General features: G+C 35.0%; 1 protein-coding gene across 4 annotated transcripts in view; it reads left to right on the top strand.

Moving 5' to 3' along the window:
- The window catches only part of SBF2 (SET binding factor 2), a 367,203-nt gene that overhangs the window by 312,273 nt on the left and 41,403 nt on the right, over nt 1-13,527 (top strand). The window contains exons 25-29 of one of the 4 annotated variants that reach the window (XM_015596644.2): nt 686-831; nt 2,849-3,047; nt 8,617-8,813; nt 10,914-11,054; nt 11,953-12,048. In XM_015596644.2, coding sequence (XP_015452130.1) covers nt 686-831; nt 2,849-3,047; nt 8,617-8,813; nt 10,914-11,054; nt 11,953-12,048 — 779 coding nt within the window. Of the gene's footprint in view, nt 1-685; nt 832-2,833; nt 3,048-8,616; nt 8,814-10,913; nt 11,055-11,952; nt 12,049-13,527 lie in introns of all 4 variants that reach the window. The other 3 variants (XM_025038516.1, XM_015596647.2, XM_025038517.1) reach the window with 3 other exon arrangements.

The following is a 13,527-nucleotide window of genomic DNA, read 5'->3' as shown; positions in this document are numbered from 1 at the left end:
AAAGATAAACTATTTAAATAAAATATTTTTAAGTCCATGTGACCTACATCCTAGTTTCCCTTTAATTAAAGCTGATTCTCAAAAGGATGCTCAAATTTCTGATTTCTTATTTTTCTCCTCTCAAAAGAGGGAATTATTATTTTCTGTATCTCAGATTTACAGTGTGAGAAGGTGAGACATCACACATAGCACTTAAAACATTTAAGAAATAAAGTGTTGCCAATTATAATTGTCATTATGATCTCAAAGAAAAGACATGAGTTAGTAGAAATAAAATTTGAATCAGTAGAGGAAAAGGCAGATTGGCTTTCCTTGCAGGACTTCCACAAGCATAGTTTGTGGGAACTGGTGGAGGCAGTGGAATGGATAACTAGAGTGGGTTAGAGGCAAGCTCGACCAAAAAGCCAAGCTGAGGAGTTTAGATTTGGGGTGATGAGTAGTTTGTGTCCTACTTTAGGTTCTTGTACCTTTTGCCTAAAACAGTGTTCTGATGACAATAGTGTTTTATTGGAAATTAGTCTGCTGCCATATTAAAAGTGATCTAAAGGAGATGCTTAGTGAAGGTCTGAACATTACCAGTAGCTGTGGAAATGGAGAAGAAACAGGTTGAGCTATGGTGATATCAAAAAATATAAGTGGTGTCTTCTTATTAAATTGACATTCTCTTTTGTGTTATGACTTATAGCACCTTCTCAAAAACGATTGTGAAAGGTGCCAAAAGGGCGGGGAAGATGACAATCGGGCGTCAGTATTTACTGAAGAAGAGGACAGGGACAATTGTGGAAGAGAGAGTGAATCGTTCTGGATGGAATGAAGAAGATGACATATCTGGTATGTGAAACTTGTTTTTCTTTCATGAATCAATTTTATTCTTCTTATTTGAGTAAGAATAAGAGACTAAGACATAGTTGCACATAAACCTGACTCACAAAACCTCGATCTCATAAGATTTGAGGCATTTACCAGCTTCTAAGAATTGGGGGGAAAAAATATTTTTCCAATATTCCACTGTTTAGTAATATTTTGTTAAATTATACTTCTTTACTAAATCCATAGAGCTGATTGGCCATTATTATGTGGGTCTCATTAAAGGAAGAAAGAAAGAAACTCTATCGCATAGGAAATTTACTTATAAAGTAGTCCCTCTACCTTATTGTTGTGAAAAAAGAATAAGAGATAGGACATTGACTATTTGAAGTTAAAGATTTAGGTTTTTTTGGTAAGAATATTGTGGGTGCTTTTAATCAAAATGGAGGACCTAAAATGAAGAGATTCTTAGATGATAAAAAAAAAAAAATGCCTGATAAGTATTTAAAAGAACAGAATTTGAGAAGCTGAGATATCTCTCAGGAAAACAGAGGCAGAAAACTAGTAGCAAAATGTCCTACCGACTGTTTTCTATTCCTTAACCCAAAATTGAGTATGCTTGTGGAATTAACACTAGAGAGAATTTGATCCGGTAGAAAGACAGGATGCCATTGTACCTTTTTCCTTCTCAGGATCTTAGAATCAATCATCAGTGCTTATGTATAACTACTACTTATAATGACAACAACAATAACATTTTAAAGAAAGAAACCTCATCCTTAGATAGATCACTGGCTAAAGGTTTCCGTTTTAGTGTGTGTACCTACAAGCTTGCCTCTGGGGGCAATGTAAAGACCCACTATTACATTACTGAAATGACCATTTGTTGGAACCCTGGCTACCTCACAGTCACGTGGAAAGCCCTAAGAAATTATTGCTACCCATCACTATTAACTCTTCTAATTCAAAGTTTTTATGATTTCATGGAATGAAAACTATTATTTTATGATTGTTCTTCCACCTAAAGACCAAATTATATAATGCTTTTTGCTTCTTTGAAAATAAAAGACCAACACAAAACCGATAACTGATAATAATATTTGCATTGCGAAGTTCACAAAATAAGACACAAAGTCATATATTTTAGGGGAAAGCTGTTAGTTTGGGTTTTTTTGTTTGTTTTGTTTTGTCTTTTAATAGAAGAGAACCGTATTGTTGCCTTTGATGTTAGAACTTCCAAAAACTTTGAAAGCTTAATTTGACTTCTCTTTAAAAATAAATACGAAAGTAAATTGGGGCAGTTTTTAACAATGGAATTTTTTTGAGTTAGAACATGCAGTACCAATTAGGAATTTTTTTTTAAATCCTCCCTAAAATACTTGATTATTGGGTAAATTCTTCCACATCTAAAATCTTAAAGGATTCTGTAACCTGTGATTGCAAAATTGTGAGGGAGTTTCCCACGTATACCACATCCTCTGACAAAAATATTTCCACAAAAAAAAGTATAACTTCATACTTCTCTAAGAAAGGTCTTTTCCCCCTAGTGAACTTCTGCTTAGTCTAGAAATTTCTAATAAAAGTTTATGCTCTAAAAGTTAACTGGATGATGAGTTTGTGTAGTGATCATATTAAAGACCAATTTCACTGACAGGTTAGCCTCTGACAAAGTTCAAGTGTTTATTTTATAGAGTCCTAAACAGAAATCACTATACTTTGGCATTAAAAAACAAGCCTGACTGAAACAAAAAAAAATATGGGTAATAAATTTTAAATTACTTCATTTTTAGAAATGATTAATTAATTTCCTTGACATTTTCAGTTAAGTGATATTTTATTTTCTGACTCTCCATTAGTCTTCTAATTTATGTTTGAACATAATGGTTCCTCACAGAAGTTATGTGACTGAATTTGTGACATACATAGTACCCTTAGCCCTGATATAAACCTCTCTTAGTTTAAGGATGTTCTTCAAAAAGAAGTTTTTAATCTTCTATTTTGAGCTATGTCATTTATTCAAAACCAGTTTCTGCCCTCACAGTTTCAGACGAGAGTGAACTCCCCACAAGTACCACTCTGAAGGCCTCCGAGAAGTCGACGATGGAACAGCTAGTGGAAAAGGCTTGCTTCAGAGACTATCAGCGTTTAGGTTTGGGAACCATAAGTAGCAGCTCTTCTCGCTCCAAACCAGAGTATTTTCGAATCACGGCCTCCAACAGGATGTATTCACTCTGCCGGAGGTAAGTGTGTCAGGAGACTCCAGAAAGGCACTTTTCCTTTCTTCTATTTGAGTCTTCAATGGGCTATTCGCATCCATAGCACAGAGAGAGAAAAATGTCAGCAGAAAGGAGTAAGGTCTACAGGGATACATGTGATTAAGGGACACTTTATGAAGCATGAGCCAGCATCTCATTGGCATTCTTAGAAGTGCAATTCACATCACTAAACGTTGCTTATGTTAGATTGGAAGGTAATAATAGTTTTTGTCCCCTTTATGAATTTCCCTTGTCTTTCTCTTTCCATTTGCCTTTTATCTAGCATGCCTGAAGATAACTTGAAGTAAGAATAGGATTTGTCTAAGCAGATAAGAGAGATAAAAGTTGGCCAGGGGTCCGCAAACGTTTTCTTTAAAGGGCCGGATAGTACATATTTTCATTTTTGCAGACCCTGCGGTCTCTTGTTGCAGCTACTCACCTCTACCACAAAAGCAGCCTTAGACAGTAAGCAAATGAATGGGCGGGGCCAGTTTTTGGCCCACAGGCTATAATTTGCAGACCCAAGTGTAGAGGTTTTCCTACATTGTCTAATTAGAATATTTTCAAAGGATATTACTTAAAGAATGTAAATGAACACATTTTTTTTCTATTCTTATCTCTTGCTGTTTTTTGTATCCGTTAAGCCCTATGCCATGCTTTATATTTTTAAAAACTACATTTCCACCATCCACAAGTTAAATCATTTTTGTTTCCAGGTAAACCCTTTCCATTTATATTGTTCCAATATTGGTATATGTGCTGCTGAAGCGAGCACTTTCTTTGCATTTATAAATTCCTGGTTTGATTAAATAGAATAATGCTGTGAAAGAATTCTGTAAATTGTAAGCCCTGTACATATTTTAGAAAGTTGTCTTAATGTTACTATTAGTTTTCAACTCCACTGTTTTTGAAGAACTATAAATATCTCATTTCAAATGACAGTTTAAGTTTACAAATACTACCAATGTGAAACTTGAAAAACAAGTTGAGAATATAGTTTGAGATTGGGCCAAATAAAAAATTTGCATTAAGTACTAAGTTGTGATTCTTTCAAGTATGCAGTGATTTGCCTGGATACTCTGTCCTTCTAACTTAAATTCTCTCTGTAGATAAGTATAAGTGGTCATGTCAGAGTGTGATGTCCCATTGTTTGGGAAGCTTGCTATCAAAATCATGCTTGCCAGTGAGAAATCAGACCTCATTTATCATTTCAGTCTTCAGAAACAAAATAAAATTTTAATAGACCACTTATTAGAACACTTGTTATAAAGCACTTATGGTGATATAAAATAATATATATCCCTCAAGCTATTAGAAGGAAAGAAATGGAAAAATAAAAAATAATCTAAAGGCAAGAAAGGAGAGAAGTGGGAACATAGGACTGATGGAACAAATAGGAAGCAAATAGGAAGCTAGTAAATTTAAATTCAGATATACCAGTAATTACTTATAAATTGACTAAATGCTCAATTGAAAAGATTGTCAGAATTTTTTAAAGATTTATGCTGCATTTAAGGGATACATCTAATATACACAAATACAAAGAGATCTAGAGTGAAATGGTAGAACAAATACACCATGCAAAACTACCTCTAAAAAAGGCTATTATAACCATATAAATATCAAAGTAGATTTTAAAGTAAAATTTCACTAGCAATAAAGAAGGATGGTTCATAGTGACAAAAAGTACATTTCTCACAGGACAGTTCATTATGACCAAGTGGAGTTTATTATAGAACTGGCTCAACAATTGAAAATCAATCTGCATAAGTTGCCACATTAAAAGAATTAAGACGAAAAATATAAGTTCCTTATTTACAGAAAATAATTTTATAATATGTAATATACATTTTGATTTTTAGAAAAATAATTCATAAATTAGAAATGCAAGGGAAGCTCCTTAAGCTAGTGTCTAAAAATTTTTACAGCAAAAATTATTTAATGGTAAAATATTGAAAGCTTTTACTCTAAGGTCAGGACAAGACAAGGATACCCAGTATTTCCTTCTATATATTGTTGTACTAAAGGTCCTAGAATGTGCAAAAGAGTAGAAAAATAAATAATAAAAGGTATGAAGATTGAAAAGAAAGAAATAAAACTGTCATTATTCACAGATGACCTGATTGTATATACAGAAAATCTGAAGAAATCTACAGATAAACTTTTAAAATTAATATGCAAATTCAGTAAGGTCACTAGTATAAGATCATTATACAAAAATTAGTATAACAACTAATTAAAAAATGAAATTTTAAGTGATGTTATTTTGGCACTATTGATACTATTTAGAGTAGCACTAAAAAACATTAAATACTTAGGGATAAATCTAATGAAAGATGTGTAAGACCTCTAAATGAAACAGTCAAAACAATATTGAAGATCATTAAAGAATAAATAAATAGATATTTCATGTTCCTGGATTAGAAGACTTAATACTCTTAAAACTATAATTTCTCCAGCAATTGATCTGTAGATTCAGTGCAGTCTCAATCAAAATTCCAGAAAAATGTTTATGGAAATTGAAAAGATGATTCCAAGAGTTATATAAAAATGCAAAAGACCAAGAGAAGTCAGGGTAGTCTTACAGAATAATACTACAGGGTATCAGGATTTTTTTATAAAGCTACAGTAATTAAGACAGTATGAGGTTGTCACAAGGATAGATGGATGAACAGACCATTGAAGCAAAACAGAGAGTATGGAAAGAGCCTAATATATGTGAACACTTGATTTAACATAAAGATAGCACTTAAGAGCAGTAGATAAAGGATGGTTTTTCATAAATGATGCTGGATATCCATACAAGAAAAAAATTTTGACCCTCTTTATATCATACACAAAAATCAATTCCCATGGGCCTGTAGATCTACATGTAAAAGATTAAAACAATAAAGCTTCGAAAAGATAGAATTTCTTCATCACCTTGAAGTAGGAAAGGATTTCTTAGAACAGGAAAAACACTATTCATAATGTAAAAGATTGACGAATTAAGAACTTCCGTATATCAGAAGACATCTTTAAGAGAGTTAAAAAGTCAATAAAAATGGCAAGACACTTAAACAGGACCTTAACAAAGAGGATATTCTGGCTGGACAATAAATATCTGAAAAGATGCTCAATATATTAGTTCTTAGATGTATACAAATTAAAGTCCCAATGAGACTACTTTCTACCTGTAAAAACGGCTAAAATTTAAGAGACCAACAGTACAAAATGCTAAGAATGTTGAGCGAGTAGAACTCTATCGTTTATTGCTGGTGGGACAGTAAGTTGATTAAAAAACTTTGGAAGCTGGCAGCATCTAAATACATAGAGATATACATCTATCGAACATATGCATTACCTATTATCTGCCATGTTTACTCCTAGGTAGAGGAGAATTTCCAATAGAAATGTGTATGCGCTCCCAAAAGACATCTACAAGAATGTTCATGGAGACATTTTTCTTACAGTCAAAAACTAGAAACTACTCAAAATCAACAATAAAAGAATAAATAAATAGTGTAATCACATAGTGGGATACTATATAGCAATGAAAATGAACAATTACAGCTTTATGCAATAGCATGAATGGATCTCAGAAACATAATGTTGAGCAAAGAAGCCAGACACAAAAGAACGAATTCTCTTGTTTCTTTTTTTCTAAAATTCAAAAACAGGTGAAACTAATCTGTGTTAGCAGTCAAGAGTAGTGATGACCTTTGAAGAGAAGGGAGAAATAGTGATGGGGAGGAGACACAAGGGAATCTTCTTGGATGCTGATAATGGTCTACTTCTTGACCTAGGTGGTATTGATATAAATTTCTTGTGTTAATTCATTTATGTTTCAAGCATTTGTACATGTGTTAGTCTTTGATTAAAGTTTCTACATTAGCTCCTGAAGTCCAGTCTACCTCTTGAGGATTACTGTGGAGCACAGAGCTCATTGCTCTGAGTAGTGGGATAGGCTGGATGACAGGGTAAATGTATGTAGCTTTCATTGTTAAATTAGACTGGTAGGCTCTGCTGGTTTTCAGGCTCACAAATTTTGCTTCAGCACTATGGCTATCTAGTTGTCACTCGAGCCCACGCCTGGGAGCAGGAAGTTCTTAGATCCTGTGTGTAGCAGAGCATGGCATGTGGTACTCGTGTGCTATGGAAGGAGGGGACAGTCCACGACAGGGGAAGTGCAAAGGGGTATGCTGGTTCTTTCCCACTTACTGAAACAGCGCCTGAAGACATTAAGCAATACTCCCCTTATCTAATGCACAAAATTATTATATCTAGAAATAACAGGGGGGAAAAAGCAGATATTAAAGTGCGTTAGAAACAGGGGACCCTAATAATGACACTGCTTTTCCAGTCTTCATGAATGATTATGTCCGCAGCTAGGTCTCTTCATCAGTTTATGGTTTTAGGAAACAGTCTGTAACTTCTTAGAGCACCAAAGTGCTAGGCTATCAGAATGCTTCCAAGATATCTCTCTGGTTAACTATGGAAAGTTAATCTGGCATTCACTAAAGTCATTGAAGGTTATGATTTATATGACCATAAACCAAATTTCCTCTCCCTCCTCTCAGCACTGACTTATATCAAGATAAGGGACCAGAAGTTCTAGAAATAGATAGTTGTGATGGTTGCGCAATATTGTGAATATACTTAATGTCACTTAAAATGGTTAACATGTTAAATGTTATGTTAGATATATTTTACCACAGCAAAAAAAAAAATATGGGATTAGAGGTTGGGAAGTTATTAATATGAAATCTCTTTAGTGCAGTATGTCTAAATAAAGGAAAGAAATGACTCTGAAACCTGCCCTATCTTCTTACACTTACTAATCTAGAAAAACAAGGTACTCTTGTCTGTTATTTATTTTCCCAACATCATAGCCTATAACTTTATGAACTAATCTTTTTTGAAAAATTACTAACATGTGTTAATAAAATATTTAAACTTTTGACACTTGAACATATCGTTCTCATACCAGAATACATTTTGTTTTATTTTTAATCCTTTCACCCTATCGGACAGTCTAATAATAGCGTCCTCTATTTTCTCTTGTCATTTCAGCAATCTAATGAGTTGACAATTTGACTTGTCATTCTTATAAAGTTGACATTAATACATTAATCTTACAATCTTTATTTCAAGTTGATGAAAAGTAATGTATAAGGCAAGAGAGAGCATCAGTTTAACAGAGGCCGTTTTAATAAATCTACATAACATTTTTATTTTCTAAGCTTAGGTTATTCTGCAAAAATCTGCAGTATTACTAAAAGGGGCTTATTTAAAAAGAAAAGAAAACTACAGAATAATGGATGAGTTAGCTGTTTGTGCCATCTAGGCCTTTTCTTCTCAACCATGAAGAACTGAGTTGAGACTGAGTGCCATGTTTGAAATGTATGCCTTACCCCTCAATCAATATGTTTCTTAGTCTTAGAAAATTACTATGGTATTATAATATTTATATTCTTCTATTCTCTCTCTCTTCTGCTCTCTCCATTTCTTTTCCCTTCTCCTCCCCACCCTTCCACCCCACAAATCATTCTTTCTCCTTTTCACGTCCCTGAAGCTATCCTGGCCTTTTAGTTGTACCTCAAGTTGTACAGGACAGTAGTTTACCAAGAGTAGCCCGCTGCTATCGACACAATCGCCTGCCTGTTGTATGTTGGAAGAACTCAAGAAGTAGTACCCTGCTTCTCCGATCTGGAGGATTCCATGGGAAGGGAGTAGTTGGTCTTTTCAAATCTCAGAACTCCCCTCAGGCAGGTAAGCATCTCTCTATAGCACAATTATGATCCTTTCACTTTAGAGTATTCCTAAAAATAAAAGTAAAATCTGGGAATGCCGGTTGTTGCCTGTCATCAAGCCTCTCACACAGAAACTCTCTCACTGTGCTGTGTACAACATGTGCAGCTTAAACAAGAACTGTAGTGACAGTGTGGGGCTCCACTTTGAATTTGACATCTTATTTAAAATGTCTGTCTATATTTGGATTTTAATAGAAATTAACATGATAAAGTCTTTGATTCTAGTCTGTTTTCATTCCAGCAAACCAGAGTATCCACAGATGGAAACTAGTTTATACTAATCTTTCTCTTTTCTTCTGGAAAGCATTCAAATATATTTAACAGCTTCAGAGGCAAGTAGGGATCCTGTCCCATGTGATATGTGATGTATCCTATGTCATTCCTACAAGTCACATGCACACACAGAAATAAGTCAGCAAGCCAATGAGCAACATGCTGCCTTAAGAGCTCTGAAGCAAAGAGATGTTTAGGAAGCTAGAGGGTGGCCAACTTAAGAAAACGGAAATAGAAAGTGCTGCTGTCCCTTTTTCTGAGGGTGGTTATGAGCACCATATCTGAGGTCCTGAAGTTAGTCAGGAGCTATATTTTGCCGACCTTTCTCATAACTTCTAGCTCAATTAAATTAAACACTGGGCCACTAAGATATCAGATCCAGTTTAGGGATGGCTACATTCTTTCCTCTTTCAACGAGGTAAGTTTTTTTTAACTGTGTGCTTTTTGATATGCCTTTTTTTCATCCATTTCCCTCCCGAAAGTTAAAAGTTGGCCAATGTATCTTTGATCATTCAGTTGACTGAGAGCAGCACATATACAACACTATATTATTTTTATTATTATTTTATTCTACCTGGCTTGGGGTTTCAACATTGGTATAATTGAAGGCAGTTGGCTTTTAACTTTCTGCTCTGAAGAATCTTCCCAAGCCACATGGTGGGTATAATAGAACACAGTATATGTAAGTTACATAAAGTGAACAAATCATTTCAGGAGCATTGATGAGCATATTATTGAACTTTTATTTGGAAAAAATTGAAGCTATTTTATCCCACTGATTTCTGATATTTTAATAATATAAATTTATAATATTTCATATTTTTTAGCTTATGCATTTGCTCACATTTTAAAATCTCTGAAAATGAGTTGCATTTTACAACTGAAGTGATCAGGAAGAGTTGTGTCAGTGTAAATGGCAGAGTTTTTTTTATTTTTAGTACATAAAAGAATGGTGCATTTTATAATAAATGACAGTTTGTAAAATATAATAATGGCATCTTAAAGTTGATAAAATATAATAATATATAATGGTAATTATTTCCTATTCAGGTTGTAAGAAAATTTGTTAATATTTGTTGTCCTAGTAAGTCCCTTCCAATGCCTCTTTAAAGTGCCTGAGCCAACTTCAGTGCTTTGTTTTACTCCACACACAAACCCAGCTCAGACTCCTTCCAACCCAGAGTTGGTCTCACAGATGTTTACATCTGTGCATACTTTTTGCCCCTCTTTTAGAAAGACCAGGGAATCTAGCAGTTGCTGCTCCTATCCTCTCCCCACCTTCCTCCACTTTTCGTGCAGACAAGCCCTACAAGTTCATGTCCCCGGTTAAGCTTCTGTGGAAGAATTAGAATAAAGCTACTGGTATCAGGAAGTTCTAACCTCTGCCCACTCTGGGATGCTAAGGAAACCTGCTCCATCCTCTGCTCGCAAATAGTAGCATGGACAGGACGGTTGGGGGAGATAACTGAAGAGAAACATCTTCTGTGAATCTTCATTTTGAGTTTCTTGGATAAATAGATTCTACACCTGTGCTTGGAAGGACAGCCTGTGTTAGTTTTCCAGACCTGGGCTCTTTCTGGGAGGATAATGAGGCAATCAAGAAGTAGGTGTGGTGAAACCAATATCATAGGAGGATTAGCCATTTAATAGTTTGGAGCTTTAAGTGGGGCTGGTTTCTATATTTGGGTGTGGTTACTTGAAGACTCTATATAGAAAGAATAAGCAAATATATATTTGTTTTATTAACATAGAGACTGTTTTATTCAATATTTTTTTTCTTTTATAGCTCCTACCTCCTCTTTAGAATCTTCTAGCAGCATAGAACAAGAAAAGTACTTGCAAGCCTTACTGAGTGCAGTTTCTGTGCATCAGAAACTCAGTGGCAATAACACCCTTACTGTCAGGCCAGCACTTGCTCTGTCTCCAGGTGAGATTTGATAATACTTTACTTCTTGACAACTATGAAAAGTGATATTCATTCCTAGGGTTAGTCTCTTTAGTTATTTGCACTGTTCATTCAACATGACCCCTTAAAGTTTTGCCTTGTGGAGCTATAACTTCAGCTCCTTTTACTTAAAAACCAGGGTATGACTATTAATTTCGTGTAAATAGTAACCAAATTTAGAGGTTCAATTATTTTCTTTTTAGAAGAGTAATAGGAGAGGAGGTGGGAAATATAAATAAAGTCATCTGGTTTGTTTTTTTTCCTAGAATCTTTTACATAGATTAAAATATTATTACAAAGTTGAATGTATAAGTTGAAAATCTGTTTATTAAATGTATATTTATTAAAATCATCATGTATAAGCTTAAAATTGCCAAAATTTCTATAGCTTTTTATGATTTGCAGTACAGTTTGTTTTCACTAGATTTGGATGAAGCCATTAAGACTTGTACTAATATTTTGTTTCAGTTATCATGTGATGGAACCCCAAAGGGTTCATGTAGAGGTAACCCTAATCTGTTAGACACAGGAGCATGTGACTTGAAAAGTTGGTCTCCTTGGCTTAATCAGCTATTTGAATTAGCTCAACATAAGCAGAAAGTGGCTTTTCTTGTAAAGTAACACCATGCATGCCTTGCTTCATTTATCATTAAATTCTCTGATTGCACTTGCCAAACCTAACTCTCTATAATCTTGCAAATGTGTGTATCTCTGAGAAAATAGTAACAGTGCCTTGTTATCTCTATTACAGCTTTAGATACTTAAAAAGTACAATGTTTGGCAGCAATTAGACATGCTACACGTGAAGATAACTTTTTGTCATTTGAGTAATGTTAACCCAAACGACATGGTTTTTGTTCTTCTTTTTGGCTGACTTTAGGGACTGAAAGGAGGACTTCAAGAATGTCCACTGTGCTTAAGCAGGTAGTGCCAGGACATTTGGATGTAAACCCATCCAATAGCTTTGCTCGAGGAGGTTAGTAAGATTGATTTTATAATTGAGCACTGATACAACCTTAAAAGCAGAAAACTTTTTTCTAGGTAGTAATACTTTAAATCAACTAATTATGGTTCAAATTGTTTTTAATTACCCTTTTCTAAATGAATGACCAAACTCGTTACTAGCATGGTGACAGATAAGTTTAGCCTCTTGAGAAAAGAGGTATAATTCTGAAATCTTACATATTGATGAGTTTGGAAGCTTTCGGAGGTGAGGGGAGCATGTCTAAATGGTGAGTCAGCCCTGAGATTACTCCATGACAGGGGTCCCTAGCCCCCAGGCCACAGACTGCTACCAGTCCATGGCCTGTTAAGAACTGGGCCACACAGCTAGCGGTGAGCGGCAGGCCAGCGAGTGAAGCTTCCTCTGAGTTTGTAGCCACTCCCCAGCACTAGCATCACTGCCTCAGCTCCACCTCAGATCAGCAGGCATTAGATTCTCATAGGAGCACCAGTCCCTGGTGCCAAAAAGGTTGGGGTCCGCTGCTCCATAATGCTTCAGGTTTGCAGGGTAGTACGACTGATCACAGAAGCATAAACAGCTAGGAAGAAATGATCCCATACTCAAGGCTGTGCCTCCAATGCCTGTTATTTTTACTCCTGGGAATAAGAGAGAAGGTACTCCAGGTTTTCCTCTGGGCTATAGCTGCTGGCATGTCGATAAAAAGAAAGACTGAATATTTTCTCTTTTAGCTCCGAAGGGTGGTCTACTTTGGTCTCTCGAGGTTTATGTTGGATTCTTTTACTTTTCAGATGAAATTCCAGACCAGGTATCTTGATTGTAAAGTCCTTCTACTTCACAATGGAGTCATAGAATCTTAGACTCTTCCTCTCACTCCTATTCAATGCTGAATCCCCTTGAAAATGTACCAAGTATGTGATCCTGATTCTGCTTAAACATCACCAATAATGGGAAACTTGTTTCTTCCCAAAAATAGTCCCTTGCATTTGTAAACAACCTCTTATTTGTTAGAAATTCTTTCTCATTATTGTTCTAAAAATCTACCACCATGTAACTTTTACTTATTGACCCTACCTCTGCCCTCTAAAGTTAGAAAATTCTAAGTCTAATCTCTTACACTATAGCCCTTCAGATTTAAAAACTATTCTCATCTTTTTCTCTCTGAGAACTTCAGTTAACTCTAAATATCCCCAGTTCAGATGATTGCACTGGCCATTTTTTTCATCCTGTAGATTCTCCACAGTATTGAACTCATGCTTCCTAAGATTACATTAGATATGAGGACAGCCCCATCACTAGGGTGACTCATATTCAGATTAATATTTGCAGTCTATCTGCTTTACACATGCTATTCTTAATATACTAGTCTCAAAGGTTAGTTTTTGGACCTAAATATACTATGTACTATACCTACAAAATTTCATCTTTTTCAATATGGACTATTTATTGTTTTAGACCTTTGGATCTTGATTCCTTCTACTACTGTGTTAACTG

The sequence above is a fragment of the Pteropus alecto genome, unplaced genomic scaffold, assembly GCF_000325575.1.
Source record: "Pteropus alecto unplaced genomic scaffold, ASM32557v1 scaffold461, whole genome shotgun sequence".
Lineage (NCBI taxonomy): Eukaryota > Metazoa > Chordata > Mammalia > Chiroptera > Pteropodidae > Pteropus > Pteropus alecto.
This window is presented reverse-complemented; position numbering and strand designations above follow the sequence as displayed.